General features: G+C 45.4%; 1 protein-coding gene across 1 annotated transcript in view; it reads right to left on the reverse strand.

Annotated features, from left to right (window-relative positions):
- LOC136624588 (carcinoembryonic antigen-related cell adhesion molecule 2-like) overlaps window positions 1-13,402 on the reverse strand; it is a 54,916-nt gene extending 41,514 nt beyond the window's left edge. The window contains exon 1 of the mRNA XM_066598547.1: window positions 13,261-13,402. Within this exon, the coding sequence (XP_066454644.1) occupies window positions 13,261-13,324 (64 nt within the window). The 5' untranslated portion in view covers window positions 13,325-13,402. The remainder of the gene's footprint in view (window positions 1-13,260) is intronic.
- Window positions 13,403-25,880: the final 12,478 nt, after the last annotated feature.

Here is a 25,880-nt window from a genome sequence, read left to right on the forward strand (position 1 = left end):
TTACCTCCAGTGATTACAAGTGACATGTTCTCTGATTGGTGTCATCCACCTTCTTTTTTCTTCCCTATCCAGCCCAGACTGCTATGTAGAATTCTTAAAGATAGGACTCATCTCACTACACTCTCCCCATCCTTTTGCTGCCCCCCAATGCCCCTCATAGTGCCTCCCACAGGAAAAATGCCACAAAAAGTAATACTGCTCATGCACAGTAACAATTCCTCCATAGTGACCACTAGAAGAAATGTTGCCTCCTTTAGGGCCCCACACTAAAATGACACTCCTTTATGCTCCACATAGTAATAACTAGTAATTATTAGGAAATTATAGTACCAATGTTTCAGGTGGTGCAATGTGTGACACAGCTGTGCTAGATGCACGTCACACACACAGCTCTGCTACATCCATTGTTCATCCCATGCAACAGGGATCAGAAGCAGCACAGCAGTGGAGATTAAGGATCTGTGATTATGTCACCGTCATGCTCCGCCCCTGATCACATGACGGTGACGCTCAACCCGAGCGAATGACTTACATGCTCTGCCTCTGATCACATAACGGGGACATTATCAAAGGTCTTGCATCCTTGTGCAGATTATGGGTGGATGACAAACCCCCTGCGGCCTCAGTTACTATGGAATACTAGGGAACACCTGTGTGTGTACAGGACCTGTAATGATGTCACTGTCATGTGATCAGAGGCGGAGCATGTAACTCCATATAGGACCCTTTTAAATTGGTCGACCTGTCGTAAGCAGATGCCTGACAGGTCGACCCAGCGATGATCGCTCCTGTGCTGTCACACAGAAATGATCATCGCTGAGTGAATGGAAGTAGATGGGCATGGTGTGGCCCGCCCGTGTCTATTCACAGTAAGCAAACAGTCGTTCATAGATGAACACGGGTCGACCATTGTTTGGTTTTTATGCCTGGAGAAACTGCATAACGAATGATAAGAGAACAAATTATCATTTGTCGTTTAGTCTGTGCATTAATTTAGACTGAACAACAATCATTCAGATTCTTGCTGGATGATGATAGGGTGCATGTGCGGCGGAGGCCCCATGAAGTCATAGACCCCAGTTGTCAGCAAGGCATAGTGCAGACTGGTGGTGGTTCTATACTGGTGTGGGGTGTGTTCTCATGGCATGGGTTGGATCCACTGGTCCGCAAAAACATGTAATTGACCAGCATCCGCTGTGTTTCACTGCTTGATGAGCATTTTCACTCTTCATGGACTTTATGTACCCCACAATGATGGGATATTCCAGCAGGATAATGCACTGTGCCATCGGGCCCTAGCGGTCCAGATTTGGTTCGAAGAGCATTGTAGAGAGTTTTTACTAATGGTGTGGCCTGTAAGTTTACTTGACATGAGCTCAATCGAGCATTTATGGGATGAAATGGAGTGTTCCATTTGCACCTGAGATCCTACAGCTACAACTAATATGGAGCTGCAGGTGGCTATCCAGAAGGCATGGCTTGGTCTTGCAGAGCCTCTGCTTTACTACAACGCAATACATACTAAATCCTTTACCCCCCAACATCCAATCTCTGGCCCGAACATGTCAGCTGCATCTCAAGAACATCGCAAGAATCCGCTCTTTTTTCACCATAGACAAGCTAAAAACGCTCACTGTTGCCCTCATCCACTCTCGGCACGATTACTGCAACTCGTTGCTGATCGGCCTCCCCTGCACCAGAGTCTACCCTCTCCAATCCACCCTGAATACCGCAGCCAGGCTCATCTTCCTGTCCAGCCACTACTCGGACGCCTCTGCCCTCTGCCGGTCATTACACTGGCTGCTCGTTAAATACGGAATTCAATTTAAACTGACTACCTTCATCCATAAAGCCCTCCACAGTGCAGCGCCCCCCTATATTGCTGCCCTCATCTCAATTCATCACCCAGCCTGGGCCCTCAGCTCTGCTAACAAAATCAGACTGAGCGCCCCTTTAATTCAAACCTCTCATTCCCGCTGCCAAGACATCTCCAGAGCAGCACCGGTCCTCTGGAACGCACTACCAAAGACTATCCAGAACTTCAGGCGTGCTCTAAAAACGCACCTCTTCAGGGAGGCATACCGCATTCCCTGAACAAACCCTTCTGTATGCCACCTGGTAACATGCTCCCTGACCTACTGACTGCAATCCCTGCTAGCCACCATCCACTGCCCCGCAGTCATACTGATTCTGCCGTCACACGGCTCAATGTCTGACCATTGTTTATGTGTATAGTTTCCCTCACTCTCCACCTCGCCATACTGTGCACATCTCCAGCCCCTTTACCTTCTGTATCACCCCATTACTTGTAGTATGTAAGCTCGTTGGAGCAAGACCTGCACCCCTATTGTTTCCATCAACTGATTACTACATGTAACCGTGGTTCTGTAATTTTTGTACTTTTGTCTTTCTGTATTCCCCGTCTATGTAAGCGCTGTGGAATATGTTGGCGCTAATCAAATAAAGATTATTATTATTATTATTAAATAGTCGTAGACTGGCTCAGACAATCCAAATACAAACTTTGTATAGATTTAGAGAATTCTATTACCCAATTTAAGACGGCTCATACTGAAAAGTGAAACCATAAGTAAACTGTCCACTATTCCAAACCTATTCACTAAAGTGACTTATGAGACGTGGGGTTCCATAAACATGCAGAAAATCCTTAGAAAATTCCCGCAGACATCTTACATGTTAATACCATTAGCATTCTCAACTACAATTCATTAATCCTTGCTCTCAAAGCCATATTGAAAAAATCACCTAACCAACCCACAAATTGTGTTCAAGAAGACAATACATCAGAACAAGCTGTCTAAGAATCTCAACAATTTATAAAGTGTTACTTTTCATGGAAAGCTAACAAACTGCACTTTATATCCCCCTAGGAGAGGGAGTTCCAGGCCATGTTTGACGTGGAGACTATATCCTCCATCTTCATAGCACCCGAACTGATGTCCAGATGTACGCATAGCCAGATGGCATAGCTCAACATCCCTCCAGATGTCTTCCATCCACTTCTGGAATCAATGCCATGTTGAGTTGCTGCACCTCATTGGGCTAAGTGGAGTCTTACACGATATTAGTTCCTGTCCCATGACTTTTGGCATGTCAGTGTATAAAGGTATAAACATTTAAAAAAATGTAAAAACATAACAGACCAAAGCTAAATGCAACACCGAAGCACCGAACCTCAAGAATCAAGCAGATCTTCCCTCTAAGCACACACAGAATCAAATGTCATAATCTGCCTGTTATAAAGCGAGAGTGGGGGAGCAGAGCTATGCAGTGTGGCTGCTTGTAACCGAGTACCATGTGATGTCTTTAAAGGTCCCTAACAGTCACATTACAATTGGAAAAACCCTCCCAAAAAGGTCACTTTTTTCACTGCAGATTCTGAACTTATGCCAGCTATTTATAAAGGACGAATTCTATTCAAAAACTACAAAGTCTTTTTGCATTACAAGAAACAGAGCTGGGGGTATTCAGTAGGGGGGGTTATAGTACGTCGTCAATGTAGCGTATCAATGGATAGAATAAGAGGATGGGGGCTTTTCTTCAATATAAAAGTACTGACACCCCAATTAAGAAAAAAATGTTCTCTCTCTTCTGGCTTTTTCTTGGTGCATTTTAGGAAAACTATAGAGATGGGACCCCTTTAAGAAATGTATCATCTACAGTATGTGCTGGTGCTATGGGTAGGTGAGAGGTGCATGAAGGTAATATAAGACGGGAATCTCCTTCAGTGGTTTGGTGATCCCCTTCTCTCTCTCTCAGTTAATTTAAAATTCCTAATAATTTTATTTTTGGGGTTTTCTGGTTACTGCGGGAAGGATGTGGTATTTCTGAACATGACTGTTGATTGTTTCAATTCCTTAATCTCATGTTCTAGCAACTTTGTAAATAGTTCTGATTAAAAATCTCTTCCCAGTTTTTGTATGTAGCTCTAATAAAGACAAATATGCATTCATTGTTGCAGACTACAAATAAACTCTGCATAACCTGATTCTGCTGTCATGTGTAAAGGTCCATTTAGATGGAATGAGTGTCGGGCAAACGATGCCCGACACTCCTCCCCGCATATACTCGCTCTTGTGCACCTGGACAGGAGCTAGTATCGCTGGCTCACAGCAGGGAGGCTGCAGGAGATTTCTCTCTTCTCGCTGCCCCGCCCCTCTCCATTGACTTAACATAGCGGCTGTTCAGTACTGAACGGCTGCTATTAACACTGAGTGATCAGTTCATTGTTTATGCTGCATAAACGATGGATGATGAGTTGATCGCAGATCGCTCAGTGTAAATAGTTCAGTATTGAACGGCCGCTATGTTAAGTCAATGGAGAGGGGCGGGGGAGCGAGAAGAGAGAAATCTCCTGCAGCCACCCCACCTCCCTGCTGGCCACTCTGTGAGCGAGCCAGTGATACCAGCTGCCATGCAGCAGCACAGGAGCGAGAACACACAGGGATGAGCGTCAGGCATCGCTAGCCCGAAACTCATCCGGTCTAAATGAACCTTAAGGGTCCCTGCACACTATCGTTTTTTTAATGCTGCGATATCGCTGCTTTTTTTAACACGAATGTCATTGGGACTTTATAATGTTAAAAACTCATGGCCCAAAAATCTCAAAGCACAAACTTGTGATTTTCACGTGATGCGGTTTAATATTAGAAAGTCCCATTGACATTTACATTTAAAAAAACGTAGCGATATCGCAGCGTTAAAAAAACGTTAGTTTGCAGGAGCTCTTAGGGTCTTTTTACACGGGACAGCTGTTGTCCCAGCGATAATTGCTTCTGTGCTTTCAGAGGAGCAAGGATCGCCCAGCGAATAGAAGCAGAGGGGACCGGAGATCACTCACCTTCATTCACAGTAAACAGGCAGTCATTCATAGATGAACAACTGCCTGTTTACACAGCCGATTGTCATTTGAATTTTATGCCTGCAGAAACTGGACGACGAACGAATTATCAGTCAATGTAAAAGGGCTCTTACTATCTTCCATCTGCCTCCTCTTCTACTGTCTATAGGTTGTCAAGAAGAGGAGTATGGGGGAGTGGAGTCCATGTGACTGTAGTAATCATGCAAATCAGGGAGATGAAATAATACCTCTACAGTGCCACCTATTGGAAGGCAGCAATACCTAACGTCAATGTTAGACTCTTTATACAAGCCTTGTAACAATGACCAGGAATTGAAAGCAAAGTCAGAGCCTATGCACATATAGCTGTTTCAGGGTCTTTGCCCTTCATCAGTATGTAGGAATTATGGAAACACATAGGTCTGTATATGAACTATATCCACGAAACAGTAGGAGACGTTTTATTAAGATTACTTGTAGAATTGCTTTATTTTTTATTGCAATGGGGCAATAAAAACACTGACTTAGAAAGTTCGTACAACCTTTAAATAAAATGTACTTCATTAGAAAAGAAAGATAGAAACACGGGCTAGAACAGTATGAGCAGCGGCATAGTATAGCTTATTATCTCAGCACACGGTTCACTCAACGCCCACATGTATCCCGTGTACAAAGCATAGGCTTTTAGGTCACATCTCCCACAATGCCGTACAGCGGGCTCTAAACAGACATAAACCGTTTCTTCATAAATGGACCCTCTGCAATAATAGATTTATCACCACTAGTATCTGGGGGTATTAGAGCCGTACAAGCAGGGCAATTGCCTGAACAGCATTGTCTCAGCTGTCACTTTCAAAGTCACCGAAACAAGTAAGGACTGTAACACTTAGACCCGCAGAATACCATACATTCAGGGAAAGGACCAATTTAAAGCATAAGTTTTAGTAATTCTATAATAAAATATTTAATAAATATATAACATTCCAATCCTTAACATTGCACACACTGCAGCAGATTTACCAGTACTGTCTAATAGCACAAACTAAGAGTAGGCGGTCTTTAGATACCAGATGTATCACAATGACTCTGCTGAATGAGAAGTCTGTTGATTTTTTTAGACTGTCTACTATAACTATACAATCTATTAGCTGGAGTAATTTATGGCAAAAAATTGCACCCAAATTTTGGCACCATTTTTTACCGAGTTTGGAGCATTAACGTGATTCCCCCTTTTCCACAAAGCCACACCCTTTTGGACATTTTTAAAAGTCCGAAAGGGTCTTAAACACATCTGTCACAACACCACTGATGCTAACTGGGGCTGGACACAGTTGTAGGTCTAGACTGACGTCATGACATCGGTGCCAAACCACGTGATGCGTCTTTTAACACATGTGCAATGTCACTTTGCACTCTCCACTGAAGAGGCGACCTCTCATCTTTGACTCTGTACTGATAGGCTGGCTGAGCAGTCAGTCATTTCAGTCAACCTATCAGGAATCTCTTGTGGAGGACTAAAACTGGCTCCTCCTTGCAGAGGACACTGGTTACACTTTTTGTGTCCTGCTCAGCACTCAGTATTCAGTGTTCAGTGCTCAGTTGTCAGTTGCTTGGACTTTGATTCTTTCTAGCAGTGGGGTCGCCCTTTTCGGCTTAGTTGCAGGTCAAATTGGGCATTACAAGGAATACTTTATAGTAATATTTTCAGTCATTTACTATTTTCAGTTTTTGTCTCCTATGTCTGGTTCTTCCCATATACTTGTCACTCAGTCTGTCACAATGTCTAGAGGTTTCTGTCATCTGTAGTTCTGACAGCTCTAAGCAGATGTGACAGCATCAAAAATACACAATTTGCACCAAAAAACTGTCAAGTTCTCAATAGTAAATCTGCCCCAATGTCTCAATACTGACAGGGCATGTAGATGTACAGGAGTATTTAAGAAGCAGCTAAATTGGAATAAGTATATAGCTCAAATCTTTCTTATCACTCACTCGCTGTGAATACTGATTCCCTCAAATCTCATATGTCATATGTTTTGGTTTTGTCTGAGAAACCACATATATTGGTGGCAGAAAGGTGTTGGTACTTAGTGAAGCACAGAGCAACAACACCGGGCACTATTTTAACAATATATATGACATATCAGGTGTTTTGTACTACTGCATGGCATAATAGGGCTGTATAGGGGCAGTATGCTGTGGTGTCCTGGTGGGCCGCTGCTGTACCTGGAGGGTGAGATCGCTTTGTTAAGGTAAGTTCACACTTTACATATTTGCTGCAGAATTTCGGCTGCTGATTCTTCACTGAAATTCTGCAGCAATGCACAATATAATATAATATAAGGGAATGATATTTTAACAAACCCCATTCATTCATAGCGGTAAATAATCTGCAGCAGAATAGAGTTATGTTCTATTCGTTGCTGATAGATAGGGGATTTTCACTGCGGAATTTATTCATTACAATGCATGGATTTTCTCCACATTAGGCCTCCTGCACACTGGCGGAAATTCTGCGGCGGGATTTCCCGCAGAATTTCTGCCTGTGGAAGCTGCCATAGGATTGTGTTAGAAGACACAATCCTAGGCAGACGGTCGTGATTTGTCTGCACGAAATCACACGCAGAAAACAAATCGCGGCATGTTCTATTTATCTGCGAGCCCCGCACAGAAATGTCACCCCCCCCCCCCGGCCGCCAGCTCCGGTCTGCGCATGCACGGTCTGCGCAGCACATCAAAGAGCCGGAGCTGCGGGAGCAGTTGAGTGTCACGCTGGTCTCTGCAGGGGCTCAGGTCGGGTCCCGCTTCGAGAATTCTCTCAGCCGGATCCGACCCTGCCGTCTGCAGGCGGCCTTATGTGAGTTTCAGAGGCATAAACCTGCATGTAGCTAATCCTGCTCTCAGCTGAGAGATGGATACATTTGTATCCAGTCTAGACAATGCTCTGTGAGCTACACACATCAGCAGCACAAATCTCTCTGCTATGGTAGCTACAGTATATCAGTCTGGAGTCCAGGCTTTTTAGCTCACAGAGCATTTTCTACACCCTTTCTCAGCTGAGAGCAGGACCAGATATGTACAGGTTTCATGCCGTTGAATATCAACAAGAGTTCTTATTCATTGACAGCAAACAATAGACTTTATTTCAAAAAACTGGAAGAGCCCCTTAAAAGATTTTTGTAAGAAATCTCCCAGTCCCACTATTATGAACTAATCACAGGTTAATCCCCCTGCAATCAGCTGTAATCTGCAGGGGAGGATGCTATTATAACAAGGGTTCTAATCTACAAATATACCACAGGGAAAATGAGACATTAGATACCCTGTTTCCCTGAAAATTTGACATACCCTGAAAATAAGACATAGCATGATTTTCCAGAACTTTTGAGGATGCAAAATGATTTTTCAGGCTTTTTGAGGATGCTTAAAATATAAGCCCTACTCCAAAATTAAGCCCTGCTAACAGTTAATTTAAAAAGTCAATTTAAATAGTGTCCAGGCAGCTATACATGTAAAAAAATTAAACCTTTTTGAACAAAAATTAATATAGGACACTGTCTTATTTTCGGTAAAACACGGTAGTATGCTATTGTTTGGATAATGCAGTGATGTCCAATGAATTGTGGACTTTCCCCTCTATAAACTTCAGGCTGCTTCCACACGGGTGACATGATATCGCTGCAAGAAAATCACGGCAATATTGCATTGGTGTCACGATTTTGTGTCACTATAAAGTCGCACGACTTTATAGCACCATGTGCGAGACCTTTCTGGGGGTTTGAAACATAAGTCCTACCCCGAAAATAAGCCCTAGCTGCATAAAAAAATAAAAAGAATACATCACCTCTCTGGCGCTGTCATCTCCCCTCGTGTCTTCCCTGAAGCTCCCCTCAGCAGTTGCTTGAAGTTTTCCTGCAGAGCCTCCTGGTCAGGGCATTGAAAATGCCTGCCTCCAGGAAGCTCTGCCTCTGATTGGTTCTCGAGTGCTGACTCAGCCAATCAGAGCCAGCGCTCGATGAACCAATCTCAGCCATTCAATGAATACCTTACTTTATCTCTGTGCAGCTGAATGATGGATTTTAAGTTCACCCTAAAATCATCGTTCAGATGAAAAATGCACGATGCCTGCATTTACATGTAACGATTATTACTCATTTTCAGTCGTTTGAACGAATTTTGAGTGACAATCGTTATGTGTAAATGGGCCTTTAGTGTACCTCTCCTATTTACCTCTACTTTAAACATATTTTAGATATGCCAGTTTAGTGCATAAATACAGTATCAGAACCAAGCTCATTACAATAGTCCTTCAAGTTACAGTGGCCGGATTGAATCAATTGAATATTTTGAACATGCATTGGTCTTTCCTGAGACATTGAAACTTGAACCCAGATTCAACATGTAATGTCACTGACATTTCGGATCTGCGGTACATGCACTTTTCTATAAAATCCAGCCAATCAGCATGGGCATTTCACTGGTAAAACCCCTGCATTACTGAAGTGTATGCAGTGATTGGCTGTCTAGTAGCGCCTCTCTACAGTACTGTATGGTACTGCATATCCTGTACTAGTCTTTATTCAACGCCGAGTGAGGGCAGCTCCATTTTTATTTTTCTGGCACATTGTGTGTTCTGTTCAGAAACTGTCTTTTACATAGAAAGTGATTTTCAGCTTGCAGCAGCTCTTTTAGCTATATATAGGGTCTAGCCTCATCTATATTAGTTATTATTATATTATATTCATTTCGTATTCCTTTTGGTGGACATTTTGGAAACTACAGAACCAATTACTGGTTTTCCATAGATTTATAGTTTCAACATACAATATTTTCAACAATATTTTCAACATACGGACCAATTAATATTTTATGTAAAAACACCGCTTTATATAGATACAGTACCAGAACCAAGCTTGTTACATAAATCCAGCAACAGAACAAAGCTTATAACATAATCATCAGAAGCAATCTCATAACATAATTCCAGTACCATAATCAAGCTTATAACATAAATATGGTACCATAACAAAGCTCAGTACATAAAGTATGAGAACTGTACACCGTTATAATACCAGAACCAAGCATGATACATAAATATGGTACCAGCTACCCCATTCATCTCTTCAGAGTTTGCCACCCAGAAACCCTCGTTTTGGCAGCAGATTTTTACATTCTAACAATACAAACTCCTCATGTTGCTGCCTGCTTTAATAGTGTTGTCACATGTAACAATGCTACCCTGTTGTCCCCCCAACATCACAGGTGCTGCTGCTGATCCAGTATTGTACCTGCTACTACAACTATGCCATGCTGCTGCTACAATACTACTTGTAGTTAAATAGTATTGACAGATTATCCCGAAATATAATACTGCCACACCATACCCCAAAATATAATACTGCCACACCATACCCCAAAATATAATACCGCCACATAAACAGTATCCCAAAAACTAATGGTGCAACACAGATAGTGTCCAAGAATATTGGTGAAGATAGTATGCTCAAAAAAATAGTGCTACACAGTGTCCACAAAAATAATAGTGCCACACAGAGATCCATGAAATAGTCTCAGAAATAGTATCCCCAAAAATAATAGTGCAATATAGATAGTGACAAAATATAAGGAGCTCCAAAAGTATAGCTACATATATAAATGGACTAAAAGGTTGTGTATACACAAAGCCATCAAATATAATGCTGTATTTCCAGCTCTTTGAGGCCCTATTCACACTGCTGTAGGCACAGCTATAGTCCGTACTGCCGAGCCTAGTTGCGCCTACAGCAGTGTGAGTAAGGGTGATTTTCTGCCCCTCGCCAGCAGTTCAAACTCCACAGCAGAGTGCAGGAGTTTGAAAAAAGAGGCTGGAAGATAGCATCCGCCCGATCTCTTCCGCACAATGTATTCACTATGTGCGGAGAAGATAGGGCAGGTCCAATCTTTTCTCATCCGTAGTATTCACGGCCGAGAAATCCCAGCAGTGAAGATGAAACCACCGAACTCCTACTGAGATGAGTGGTTTCATTTTGTTCCATTATACGACTATTATCACGGCTGTATAAAAGGAGAAATTCACGCTCATGTTTAAGCCCTGAGAAATAAAGGATGTGGATTAGAGATGAGCGAGCATACGCGCTAAGGGCAATTACTCGAGCAAGCATTGTCCTTAGCGAGTACCTGCCCGCTCGGAAGAAAAGATTCGGGTGCCGACGCGAGTGAGCAGTGAGTTGCGGCAGTGAGCAGGGTGGAGGGGGGGGGTGAGAGGGAGAGAGAGATCTCCCCTCCGTCCTCCCCCTCCTGCGCTCTCCCCCGCCAGCACCCGAACCTTTTCTTCCGAGGTGGCAGGTACTCACTAGGGACAATGCTCACTCGAGTAATTGCCCTTAGCGAGTATGCTCACTCATCACTAATGGGGATACATATAAACCTCCACGCGGAGGATCTGCTTCTCCCCAAATCTGTCATTCTGTGAGCAGGATGTTACTTCAGCAACCAATGTGTAAGAGCCGGTAAATACTGGCAGAGTCTCACCCCCTCATGATCATTATCAGGGTTGCCATCCATTTCTGCTTTTTACTGAACAACTTCACCAAAAGTGGCTGATAGCAATAATAAGTGATCGTGTCAACAGGACTAAATTCACTTCTGCGTCATTGCCTGTATTAGGAGCCCCCAGCACATAATTGTCATTGGGGTCCATTTGGCACCATTTGATTCCGTCATATGATAGATTGATTAGTTTGGGCGAGAATTCTGTTTCCCTGCTTCAATAAATAGAACTCAACGGCAAATATGAAGGTGGCCGCACTGAGATATCGATATAAAGATATAAAGATGTGCACGGCTTTAATTATACAATGGTGAGAATCACAATAACCTGTGCAAACACCCCGAACATCATTATTAATCAGCGATACTTCGTTATGCCACAGTACTTTCCGGGCAATAGGGAAAAAAGTGTGCAAATTATGTCATGTAAGCCAAACCGGAGACTCCGACAAAAGAAAGAGCGACCCGTTGGTAGACAGCAGTTTCTGGGTCCTTTGCTTCCATCAGTACAAGACAGGGTGCTGGTTGGCTGGATACCCCCCAAAATAAGTCTCCATACAATAAAACCAGTACCCCAAGCCGCATATGAGGCATTTCATCCAGTCAACCAGTATCCTGCTCTGTACTGACAAACGGCCAGGACCCTGGAACAACCATCTACAGATGGGTCACTCTTCCTCTAGTTTGGTTGACATGACCTTTAGTAATTTGCACCTACAGGTGTACAGTATAATCTACAGTTGTGTGTAATATTTTACAATATCACTGATCTGTATGCCCACAGCAGGGGATGAAGAACAGAGATTACTTAAAGGGGATTTCCAAACAAATACTATTGATGACCTGTCCTCAGGATTGACCATCAATAGTTGATTGTCTGGGGTCCACCGCTTGTAATATTGGACAATCAGCTGATCAGGCATCCGCAGTCAGTGGAAGCTGATGCTCCGACCCCTGTGCAATGGCCGGTGCCGTTAATTGCAGACTGGGGCCTCATTAAAATCAATGACAGCTGAACCTGTGGTTACAAGCACTGGCCACTACACAGGGGTCGGAGCATCTACTTCTCCTCTGACCCTTGTGTATTGTAGTGCAGATAACAGGCACCTGATCAGCGTTGGAACCAAGTCGATCAACTATTGATGACCTATACTGAGGATACGTCATCAATTGTATTTGCTCAGATAACCCATTTAAGGCCATGTTCAGAATTCAGATTTTGCTTTGGATTTGATGCAGAATCTACACCGATTCCACATAAAGCTGCCCATTCATTTGTATGGGAATCTGCGCCGAAGTCTATATGACACATTATTTTTCTGCACGTCGATTTTAAATTTACGCGTGAAAAAAAAAAGTGCCGTGTCGCTTTGTGACACGGACTCCATGTAGACTCCATGTTGGGTTTTCTGCATATGGCTCAGCCCCATTGAATGAGGCTAATCTTTGAGCAAATTTGCACAAAAATTGTGGATTTCTGCCAGTAGTTTTCAATATTTTGGACGCGGTGTGAACATACAATTAGGGATTTTACGTATCAGGTTTATGTTGCGCTGTAACTTTAATTATAAGCTTGTGTCGTACTCCCACACAATGTACAAATCACCAAACAATATAGCGCCTAATCAACAGCTTCATATAGTAGGATGTCCATATAAAAATGCTATATGTTGACCAATGACATGCAGCGCTGCCACCACTATATAGTGCAAAACTAATGTATTGCAAAGTGCCACCCAATGCTCAGTGAGTTATGACAGCAACCTCAAAGAGGGCAATGACTACTCCAACCCTGCTACTTCTCCACCAGCTCAACAGCCCAACCATCCTAAAGTTAGGCAACGTCTTACCTGTGGCTCGCAGAACACATAGGAGCAGTCCAATCCTGAGGGCAGTGGCAGGCGCGGGCAGCATGCTGCTTCATTTCTCGCTGGCACCGAGTTCAGTACGGAGGACGTTCAAGCTGCAAGACTCTCTAAACAGATAAAAGAGGAAGTGTGTTTGTCTGAACAACATCGCTACTAAGTAATGAAGACGTTCATCAACGGAGGATGTTCTAGATTTGTTTGTGCAACTTCCCACAGAGGAAGTAGAAACAGCACCAGTATCTCCCGGCTCCTGGGTTACTGTCAGTAGTTTTATTTCCTCTTGGGCATTATAAATCAATGGCCTACTTGTGTGGCCCCTGATGAGAAGAGGCCGCTTACCCCTAACATAGCCATGGGGTTAAGGCAAAAAAATTGATTGTGACAGCATACAGGGTGCAGTATAAAAAAATTCTTTATTCCTCCCAAGCAAAAGAAAAGACTTGAAGTAGTCGAAACGTTATCTTGGAAGGAATAAAGAATTTTTTTATACTGCACCCTGGACGCTGTCACAATCAATTTTTTCGCCTGAGGATTCTACGGACCTACACGGATCAGGTCCTGATAGGTGATGTGCATTTATCTGCCTGGCTGAATACAGCATTAGGTTGTCGAAAACCCTTCTTTTGTTTTTGTGCTCTTTTCACCATTGGAGTCTCATGTTTCTGTTTCACTTAGATAGCAGTTACGCTGGAACTGGTCATCTGCTGGTATAGCCCATCCGTGCTAAGGTATAATGAGTTGTACATTCAAACATGTTAGTTGAAGCACCAACATTGTAATCGACGGTAATTCACTTGACTGTGCAGAACAATTCTTGACATCCTCCTTTGACCCCTTTCGTTGACAAGTTTTTACATCCACAGGATCCCTTTTCATTGGATGCTTTCCTCAATCACACCATTCTCAGAATACTTTCCACAGCATCGCATGAGACAGCTCTAGAAACTTGATAGTATATAGGCTTCTGGCCATGGCTAGTTTAGCACTGAAGATTAGGCCTCATTCAAAGTCACTCAGGTCACTGGATTTTCCTATTTTAATGTGTATTCACACTGAAACTAATCCACCAAAAACTTGCTCACTTATAGCAGTCACCTTTCCTAAGTACTAATTGTTTCTCCCAATACTCACAGATACCCCCATGACTTACAGTAGGGATGAATTATGTGACAACCGGACAGTCAAATGAGCAATAATATGAAGCACATATCAACACTAATAGGTAACAAAGATACAAGAGTAGTAACTCACCAATAGTTGGCAGGAACAGAATGGTGATGGTAATCAGAAGATGGCATAAACGGGTGGTGATTGTATTAGTAATCAGATAATAGAGCAAACGGATAATGGTGAACAAATAAGAATCTGGCAATAACTGACCCTATTAGCTTTTTGTAAGTCTTGCATAATCTATCCAAGATGCTGATCCTAACACCAGACACCACTGTCCCTAAGTATCCCTAAAGATGTGCCTAATGGAAACCCTATCTGAAACATGGACCCTAAAACAATGAGAGGGCACTAAGATGCAGACACAAAAAAAAAACTGAGCAGAGCAGAAATAAGACAAAAACAGATATAAACAGGGGAAATGCAGCAATAAACAAGGCTAAGAAGCAAGGACTGGACAAGGAATAACCAAGGGTATAAACGACTCTGACAAGAAACAAAGCTAAACTAGGAATAAGATACTACACGCATACAAAAATACTGAATTAAAATACACATAGTTTACGCTATAAGAAGGAACACACTGCAGAAGCCAGGTATATTTACAGAGAAGCTAACCAATCAGGAACTTCTTCTCAAATGAGCTTGAGCTGCAACAGTGAGGTCAGTTGGACCACTGTAATGGATCCACTGAGAGACAAGTACATAGTAACTATCCCAACTACAAACCAGAAGGCAAGAAATGATAAAATAGCAAGAGAATTCTTGCGGATTGAAATGCTTGCACTTCCAGGTTTGACAGAGCTAAAACTCTGACAGGACTCTATCAGTTGAAGTGGTATGATCCTCAGTGAAGCCCCTTTATTCTACAGTTGGTAAGATCATTCATCCACGCTGTCTGGTGATATAACTTGATGACATATCAGACGATAGCTATGAGCTGAGATCTACTCTAAGTGATGATGTCATTACTCCAGGTGCAGTGATGTCACTAGTGTCAGTCCAATTGTTTCTAATCACCCAGTAGCAAAGGTTATGGAACCAACCATGTCTGGACCCCCACTCTCCACGAGCCCCATAGTAGGTGCATGGTGGGGCTCTATGGTAAGTATGCTATTGAGGGAGACAGGATCTTTAGTCATTTCCTTGGACCAACAAATGTGGGCGCACCCTGTCTGACCTCCACGCACTGATCTGAATTGTGGAACATAAATAGGTTACCACAGAAGAAATGACAGATCCAAGTTCCTGATTTTATATAAAAATAGGGGAAAGCACAGCATGAGACAGCCCCATGTGGTTCCTCAATCAGTATGATGAGTTAATGGGGTCATTGTGCTCAGCATTAAGTGCCGCTCATAATACACATTATCGCTCATCCACTGACAAGCTTCAATGTTGATTCTTCTATGGCTATTGAAGCCTGTGACTTGCTGAACGGTTACGTGCACAATGAATGGCACGTGACCGTCCACCGCTTCTTTCGAGTTCCATGCAGCGGGCCACAGGCTTTAGCACTGGACAGGAAACCGCGGGATAGGGTAGTATTCCATTTTTATTGATTTTTATCCCATTTAACTTTTTAAATGCAAGAAAGCTGACATTAAGGACTCATTTATACAGGCATATTGTCACCATGTATTACGCAGGCGCATAACCCTGTGTAACCGCGGTGAATTGAGGCAAGGAAAGTAATTTTTATTCTTCCATGCACACGTGCGCGTGGGCACTGCGTATCCATATACAGGAGAAATAAATCGCAGCATACTTTATTTCTTTGCGTATGATACACAGGGATTGAATGGGATGCTTGCTTATGAAATGCTGTCCATACGGATACATTGTGTATAGGCAGCATTTCGATATGCACCCCCTCTCTCAACAGATCGGGAATATGAAAAAAAAATCACACTACGTGACATCATATTCCTGGGCATGCGAAGTGCTCTGCTGACACAGCGTATATGCTGTAATGCGTTCCTCACTGCGGGAGGCTCACAGAATTGTGCGCATACACCCGTGTGAATGAGCCCTAAGTCCAAGCTCAAACGGGAAAATGCGTAAAACACCATGTGAGTCATGCAGTATTTACTGCTGTGGACCCGCCGGTGATCCGGCCTATCACCACGTATGGCAGCAAGATTTGTACTTTGCATGACAGCGTATTTTACGTACGCTATTATGCGCATTCTTCTGGGGTTTATTTGTTTTGCTTAAATTTCTCGCACTGTCGCTTTGCAATGGTGCATATATAGGCCACCCATACTTAACCCCTTAGTGTCCAAGCCTGCTTGCCGATAGAATTTGTGTATATTTATTAAAAGCGCCATAATTTGGAAAAATTTGGAAAAATTACAATTTTTTCACATTTTCAACTACAATATGTCAAATATGTGCAAACATACTGCATAAATTCTTGATAAGAAAACTATTTCCATCTGTTTACTTTATTCTGGAAGCATATTTAAAAAACATTAGTTTTTTTTTTCCATTTAGGAGACGTACAAATTTAACATTAGTTTTAACATTTTCAGGAACGCTTTGTTTTCCTACTCCAAGCCAAGATTGCAAAGGCTCATAGGTGTCAGAATAACTGATGATGTCATTTAAAAAATATACACCCCTTAATGTATTCACTGAGTTGTATCAGGAGTATTTTGACCCCACAGTCTTTTTTCCAGGAGAAAAAAATAAAATTTAATGCATTTACAAATATGTAATTTTAAAGACAGTTTTTTTTCCCCATAGTGTACATAAAAATGTGGATTTGCACCCCAAAAAGGATACCCCTGTTTGAGCTGTGTTCAGCAATACCCCCATTGTAACTCCAATCTAGTTATACGACACATGGCTAGGCCTGTAATTGAGGTGACTCCCATTGGCTTTCAGGGCGTAACTGTCAGGACAGTGTCCGGGATATGGGGGTCCCTGATATATCCCGCAACCCCTGTCCCTGCCTACTTGCCCCCCTGGGCTAACCCCCAGGGCGACAACTGGGCGGCGGTCCCTACCCTCACTAGGGAAGCGGGACACGGGAAGACAAACAGACACTGAAGACAAACAACGGTAGAACGGTCAGACAATCCGGGTCGGCAACAGGAGGGTACGCAGTACAGGGGGGTCAGGCAAAAACGTAGTCAAGGTCCAAAAGCAGAGGTCAAGAAAGCCGGGGTCACAAACAGGAGTCAAAAGAATACGCGGGTGCAGCTGGAAGACCAAACTAACACTGGCAAGGCCTGAGAGGAAAACACACCTATTTAAATGCTGTCAGCGCTCCCGCCCCAGAAGCTGATTGGGGCGGGGAGCCTGACAGCAGCAGGGCTAATCAGGGCGGTGCTGGGGGCACGCCCCCAGTCTCACTGCACAGACAGTTACCAGGGAAGCCAGCCTGGTAGTCAAGCGACTAGAAGCACCAGCTGCCTCCCTAGCAACCCGGCGGCGACCAGTCTTACAGCGGCCCGGGGAGATCACAAGAACCGGGGTACCTCTGCGCCGTGCTCCAGTACCCCGGGTGGCCGGACCGGTGGTGCGGGCACGGCGGCCCCGAGAGTTGCCGGTTCTGACAGTACCCCCCCTTCTACGGGGGGACACCGGACCCCCATGGCCAGGTGCGGGCTTAAGCGGGAAAGCCCTGTGGAATGCCTGGACTAGGCGTGGCGCATGAACGTCCCTGGCGGGGACCCACGTCCTATCCTCAGGGCCAAATCCTCTCCAGTGGACCAGGTACTGCAGCACACCTCTAACCCGTCGGGCATCCACCAGCCTTTCTACTTCATACTCCAGTTCCCCCTGTACCAGAGAAGGAGGAGGCGGGTTCTGGGTGGGTAGAACTGGAGTCACATACTTCTTAAGTAAGCTTTTGTGAAAAACCTTGTGGACCTTCCAGGGGTCAGGAAGTGCCAACTTATATGACACCGGGTTGATGACCTGAGAAACAGTAAATGGGCCAATGAACCGAGGAGCAAGTTTCAGGGAGGGAACCTTGAGTCTCAGATTCTTGGAAGACAGCAAAACTTGCTCCCCGACTACAAAAGGTGCAGAGATGGTACATCTTTTATTTGCGTATTTACGCAGTTTCTCTTGGGAACCCTGAAGGTTCTTACGAACCTGGGCCCAAACTGTGCACAGTTCCTCAGAGGATATGTCGGCGGCCGGATTGTTCGAGACCACAGGAGTGGAAAGCGAGAACCGGGGATGAAACCCATAGTTACAAAAAAAAGGTGACAATTGGGTCGACGAGTTAACATGGTTGTTGATAGCAAATTCGGCGAGAGGTAAGTAGTTGGCCCACTGATACTGGTTATCAGAAACAAACAGTCGCAGATACTGGATAAGTTCTTGGTTCATTCGTTCCGTTTGTCCGTTACTCTCGGGATGGAAAGCGGAGGAGAAGGACAAATTTACGTTTAGATTTTTACAGAAGGCTCGCCAGAAGCGAGCGACGAACTGAACCCCTCTATCTGACACAATGTCCTCGGGGATCCCATGTAACCGAACAATCTCCTTGATGAACATTTCAGACAGAAGTTTGGCGTTAGGCAACTTGCAAAGCGGAACAAAATGTGACATTTTAGAGAAACGGTCTACTATTACCCAGATGACCGTATTCCCCAGCGAGGATGGCAGATCAGTAATAAAATCCATGGACAAATGGGACCATGGCCTGGACGGAATGGGCAAGGGAAGAAGAGGACCCTCAGGACGTCTCCTGAGATTCTTCCCCCTTGCGCAAACCGGGCACGCGGACACAAATACCCGTACCTCCTTGGCCATGTGCGGCCACCAATAGAGTCTGGATACTAACTCCAGCGTACCCCTGATGCCGGGGTGTCCAGCTAGGACAGAAGCGTGTGTCTCCTCTAACACTTTCAATCTCAGTGACAATGGGACAAATAATTTGCCTTCCGGAAGGGCTTCAGGAGCAGATAGTTGAGCGGCGTGAATGAGAGGTGAAAGGTCGGAGGAGACAGCAGCGAGGACCACCCCAGGGGAGAGAATGCTCTCAGGCTCCGGCTCGGCAGGTTCCGGAGAACCAAAGCTCCTAGACAGGGCATCAGCCTTGACATTCTTAGAACCGGGTCTATAGGTAACAACAAAATTGAACCGAGAGAAGAACAAGGCCCAGCGGGCTTGCCGAGCATTTAACCTCTTAGCGGAATCTAGATAGGTGAGGTTTTTATGGTCTGTGAGTACCGTGATCTGGTGATGGGCTCCTTCCAAAAAATGCCTCCACTCTTCGAAAGCCCACTTAATCGCCAGCAATTCCCGGTTGCCTATATCATAGTTCCGTTCGGTGGAAGAAAACTTCCTAGAAAAATAGGCACACGGTCTAAGGTTGGTGAGAGTGGAGGGACCTTGGGACAGTACCGCTCCCACACCAAACTCAGAGGCATCTACTTCCACCAAAAAAGGGCTGGACAGATCTGGTTGTACTAGGACAGGTGCAGAAGAGAACGCCGCCTTTAGGGTATCGAAGGCCCTCAGAGCCTCAGAAGACCAGGTCCTCACATCTGCCCCCTTTCTGGTGAGGTCCGTTAGAGGTTTAGCCACCACGGAGAAGTCTTTGATGAATTTGCGATAGTAGTTGGCGAAGCCGAGGAAGCGTTGAAGGGCTTTCAACGACCCTGGCTGGGCCCACTCCGTGATGGCTTTCACCTTTTCAGGATCCATCTGGAAGTCGCATGGCGTGATGATATACCCCAAAAATGATATCTTTTGTACCCCGAACACACATTTCTCGAGTTTAGCAAACAGCTTGTTATGTCTGAGTCGAGCTAGTACAGTCTGAACGTGAGTATGGTGACTTGGCAAGTCGGAGGAAAAAATCAAAATGTCGTCTAGATATACAACCACGAACACCCCCATGATATCCTGAAACACTGAGTTCATGTACCCCTGAAAAATGGCGGGGGCGTTACACAATCCAAAAGGCATAACTAGGTATTCAAAATGCCCGAGGGGCGTATTGAAGGCGGTTTTCCACTCATCCCCCTCCCGAATGCGGATGAGGTTGTATGCTCCCCTGAGATCAAGTTTAGAAAACCATCGGGCACCAGCGACCTGGTTGAGGAGGTCAGGAATGAGTGGAAGGGCATACTGGTTTCGGACTGTGATTTTGTTTAGCTCTCTATAGTCAATACAGGGCCGGAGACCCCCATCCTTCTTCTCAACGAAGAAAAACCCGGCACCCACCGGGGATTCTGAGGGCCGGATGTGCCCCTTGGCCAGGCTGTCCTGGATATAGTCCCTCATGGATTCTCTCTCAGGAACCGTAACGTTATAAATGCGGCCCTTAGGAAGTTTGGCCCCAGGAATCAAGTCTATTTTACAGTCCCATTCCCTATGAGGGGGCAGAGCTTCAGATAATTGTTTGGAGAACACGTCAGAAAACTCGGAGAGGTAATCTGGTAGGGGGGTCCCCTCGCAGGTGGAGATTCCCACCTTCACCGCACAAAGGTGGTTGGCACAGCGGGGACCCCACTTTACCAGTTCCAACGTGTCCCAATTTACTACCGGGTTGTGCTCCCGGAGCCAGGGGAGGCCTAGGACGACGTCCACAGACAAATCTCTCATCACTAGAAAGGTGCAGGTTTCCACGTGTAAGGCTCCTATCGTAAACCTTACTTCAGGGGTAACCAGATGAACCACCCCTGCTTGCAATGGGGTGGAGTCCACTCCTGAAACCAGAATCGGGGTCTCTAAACGTAAAAATACCCCGGACAGTTGAGCAACGAAATTAAAGTTAACGAAATTCGCCGCAGCCCCAGAATCAACAAAGGCTTGCCCAGTACGGTGGAAAGCATGAAATTCTAGGGTGCAAGGCAATAACATTTTGGATAACACAGGGAGTACCTTAGCTCCTAGACAGTCCTCCCGACAACTGCCTAGGAGCGGGAGTTTTCCTGCCGTGGCTTCTTATTGCAGGTGGCAATGCGGTGACCCGGCTCCCCACAGTAGAAGCAAAGATTCTTCTTCAGGCGATATTCCCGTCGCTGCTTGGGGTTCATGGCTCCCAGTTCCATGGGCTCGGTGGTGGGAAGTGAGAGAGTCAGGTCAGTAGAAGAAGTGGGCGTGGGGAGTGGAGTGGCCCGAGCGGCGTGTCGGCCCCTCAAACGTCGGTCGGCCCGAATAGCAAGCGTCATGGCTTGCTCCAGGGTTCTAGGCTCTGGGTGGGCCACAAGTAGGTCCTTGAGACCCTCAGACAGACCGGTCAAAAATAAGTCTTTTAGGGCGGCATCGTTCCACCCGGATTCCGTACAATGTTGACGGAATTGGGAACAGTAGTCCTCCGCCATTTTACAACCCTGGCGCAGGGCCAGAAGTTTGGAGACTGCGTAGCCCGCCCGGTCGGGTTCGTCATAAATTTGACCCAGGGCGGAAAAAAAGGCGTCAAGGGATAGTCGGGCTGGAGAGCCTGCTGGTAGCGAGAAAGCCCAATTTTGGGGGTCCCCCCTCAGGCGGGTAATTACAATTCCCACTTTCTGATATTCAGTACCAGAGGAGTGGGGTCGGAGATCAAAGTAGAGCTTGCAGCTCTCTCTAAATGCAAAGAACTGACCTCTCTCTCCAGAGAAGCAGTCCGGCAGCGTGGCTCGGGGTTCTGACATAGTCCCGGGAGCGGAAGGGGGCTGCATGGGACCTGCAGCCGCCACTTGTTCCTGTAGCTGCATGCGGGCGGTTAGGTCCTGGACAAGGTTAGTAAGGACCTGGACCTGGTTCGCTAACGCAGCCACGGCCTCCATCGAGGGATTCAAAGTAGCCGGGCGGATGCACGAGTCTGACCTACCTTCGGCCAGTGTTACTGTCAGGACAGTGTCCGGGATATGGGGGTCCCTGATATATCCCGCAACCCCTGTCCCTGCCTACTTGCCCCCCTGGGCTAACCCCCAGGGCGACAACTGGGCGGCGGTCCCTACCCTCACTAGGGAAGCGGGACACGGGAAGACAAACAGACACTGAAGACAAACAACGGTAGAACGGTCAGACAATCCGGGTCGGCAACAGGAGGGTACGCAGTACAGGGGGGTCAGGCAAAAACGTAGTCAAGGTCCAAAAGCAGAGGTCAAGAAAGCCGGGGTCACAAACAGGAGTCAAAAGAATACGCGGGTGCAGCTGGAAGACCAAACTAACACTGGCAAGGCCTGAGAGGAAAACACACCTATTTAAATGCTGTCAGCGCTCCCGCCCCAGAAGCTGATTGGGGCGGGGAGCCTGACAGCAGCAGGGCTAATCAGGGCGGTGCTGGGGGCACGCCCCCAGTCTCACTGCACAGACAGTTACCAGGGAAGCCAGCCTGGTAGTCAAGCGACTAGAAGCACCAGCTGCCTCCCTAGCAACCCGGCGGCGACCAGTCTTACAGCGGCCCGGGGAGATCACAAGAACCGGGGTACCTCTGCGCCGTGCTCCAGTACCCCGGGTGGCCGGACCGGTGGTGCGGGCACGGCGGCCCCGAGAGTTGCCGGTTCTGACAGTAACTGAATAAACTCCAGTCCCCATTGATCACTTGTGAAAAAAAAAAATGAATTGACTCCCTAAAAAGAACTCCCCCTCCCCTTTGTTAGCTGGGAGCTCTGAGATTTTACATTTCCCAAGCCCTCCTCATGCATCTGCCGTTTTGCCAGTGAGCACATGAGCTGAAGACGGGGAAGATCTATTGAGAATGTTTGCATTGGGGGACAAATCCGGAGGCCTCCAGTAAGAAGTTTTATCTCCCCTCACCAACCAAATCAGTGAGAGCAGACGAAACTTAAACTTTTAAAACTTTTTAAAAACTTTTATGCAATCACCATTATCCATTGGATAACGGTGGTCACATGACCGGAAACTGCTCACCACCGCCCCCAGTGACAGCTCCAGGCCCTTGGCTGCCTTTGCTAGCCAGGAACATGGGGATTTTAAATTTCCCACCCCTTTCCCCGCTTCTGAGCATGTGCACAGCCATTTGACCAGCAGCACGCATGCACAGGAGCAGGGGAAGATCCCTGCAGCAAGATCCCATCTGGGAGGACAACGCCGGTAAAACGCTGTTGATTGCATCTGTGAGGGAGATAAAACTTTCACTTTTTTAAACGTTTTTTAACTTATGCAATCATGTGACTGGAGACCGCATACTTGATGACAGCTCTAGGCTCTCGACTACCTCCAGCTGTTCACTAAGGGGTTAATAAAGCATGAACGCTTTATACCTAACGCTGGATTTACTCCGTTTTCCTGTGCATCAGTTGTGGTTTCCAGCCAGTCTTTGCGTAGGAGCGACTGCAGAAGAGCCGGTTTCTGGTTTGCATGTCCATTGAAATCAATGAGTTCTATTCTCTGCATATTGCGCATGCAAATAGGCCTGTGTGCAGCCGGTCTTAGGGGGGCTCTGTGTTTGCCTTTATCTGTCTCTGATTACAAAGTGCATGGGTGATGTGCCGCAGACACCTCGGCGTAGAAAGCGTTACTTTAATTTTTTTTCTTGCATTTCCTGTGAACTTTCCACAGAACTTCTCTCACCGACGTGTCATCCTCCTCTGCGCTCTCTTCTGCTCTCTCCATGTCTCATGTCTCTACACCCTCTGCGCTCGCTAGGCTTAGCAGACAAGGAAAACATAATCTTGCACTACAGGAAGAACGTCCACATGACAGCCCACATTAATTTGACTTATATGCACCTATATACTACCTATACCAGTATTTCTTGCTGTAGGGTTCATCCATCTAACCCTCCTTCCTGAGACCAGGAACAGAATACAAGATCAGGTTCTTCTTTATGTAGATGCAAAGCTACAGTATATTCTATTCACCTGGTTTTCTATTATAGCAGTAATGTGTGTAGATTTATTTGTAGTTGTCCAGTAATTTGTTACATATATGGAGCATTTTAATTGCCTGCAATAACTTTTTCCACGCCTGTCCCCCTCGCCTGCTTGCCTGTCACGCTCTGGAAGTCTCCTCTGTGTATTGCAGTCACTTCCCTGCAGTGCAGCCCCCTATCTGATGATTATCATGCTCCATCTAAAGCTAGGTTCACACAGGGCGGAATTGCTGCAGTATTTTCCGTGCAGGTGTTCCACGCGGAAATTCCGCCTGCAATCTTAAGCACGAGACTAAGCAGCAAAGTGGACCAGATTGCAAAAATCTCGTTCACACGCTGCAGACAGTCCATAGCAGCCAAGCCACGCGGAAACGGACATGCTGCACAGAATTAAAAGCCGTGGCATGTCAATTGTATCGCTGTTTCTGCTGGAAGGGGGTAGGGGTCTCTTTGCAGACTCTCTGGCAGACAACTATTTAAAAGAAGACTTAGACAATAACACCCTGCGTGGCAGATGTGTGGGTGAGACTCAGTGGTGTACCTCTGTGCGGTGATCCTGAGATTGCACATCCGCACAGGAAAAGCCTGTAGTGTACACTGGTACCTGTATAGTGGGCTCCTCTATACAGAATTATTGGGGATGCTCTTTCTCCTTGGATTTTGGTAACTCACTCCATTCACATCCAGACTTTACTAGCATACGGGATATCACTCCTCTTTCTCCATCTTCACCTACATGGAAGCTGAAGGTGCTTCTATGTGGCTCTGTGTTAACACTGTCTCAGGTACACAAGATGAAGACCTTTTCCCGCTCTCAAGGACTCCCATTTATACTTTCTCTCATACCACATGACATGACAGACAGTTACATTTACATGCATACAGTGATTTTATTAAAGTTAACCTCTCAAGTGCCGCAGCTGTGCAACATACACACTGGATATGACAAGACAAGCTTTGCAAAGTGCATCCACATGGGACAAACATGTATGACATTTATGAAGGGGACCAGGATGATGTTCTGGGCCACTACATAAGTAATATATGAACCAAAAAAAATACTATCTTGGTTATGTGTTGCAACTTCCAGGCGTAATATAATTACATTAGATTGTTTATTGCATGGTTTTAATTAATCAATAGAATTTTTACAATAAACAATCTAATGTAATTATATTAGGCCTGGAGGTCGCGACACATAACCAAGATAGTATTTTATTTTTTGTTGTCTATATGGTTAAATGTTTTCCCTGCTGGGTATAACATTACTTAGAGTGAAAAAAAAGGAAAAACAGATCTGCACTCCTATTTGGGGGATATATTGTGCAGAGTACAGTGATGGCACACTTACTTGTGTAGGGGCCTTCTCCCTGAAGGCCCCCTTCCAGGGAGCCTTGAATGTCAATCCCTGAAGTAGTCCACTAATGGATCCAGTAGTACTCACATACAGGCTTATTTAAACATCAAACAATGCGAACATAAGAAATTCTTTGTACATCCCTGTAACACCTTGGGGCATACATACAGGAGATGCGGGCAACGCATTTCGGGACGTTCAGGCATCACGTGATCTACATCATTTCATGAGCGCCCGCGTCACATGACGTGCAGGAGTCACGCAATCTATCACATTATT

Source organism: Eleutherodactylus coqui, chromosome 4, assembly GCF_035609145.1.
Source record: "Eleutherodactylus coqui strain aEleCoq1 chromosome 4, aEleCoq1.hap1, whole genome shotgun sequence".
Lineage (NCBI taxonomy): Eukaryota > Metazoa > Chordata > Amphibia > Anura > Eleutherodactylidae > Eleutherodactylus > Eleutherodactylus coqui.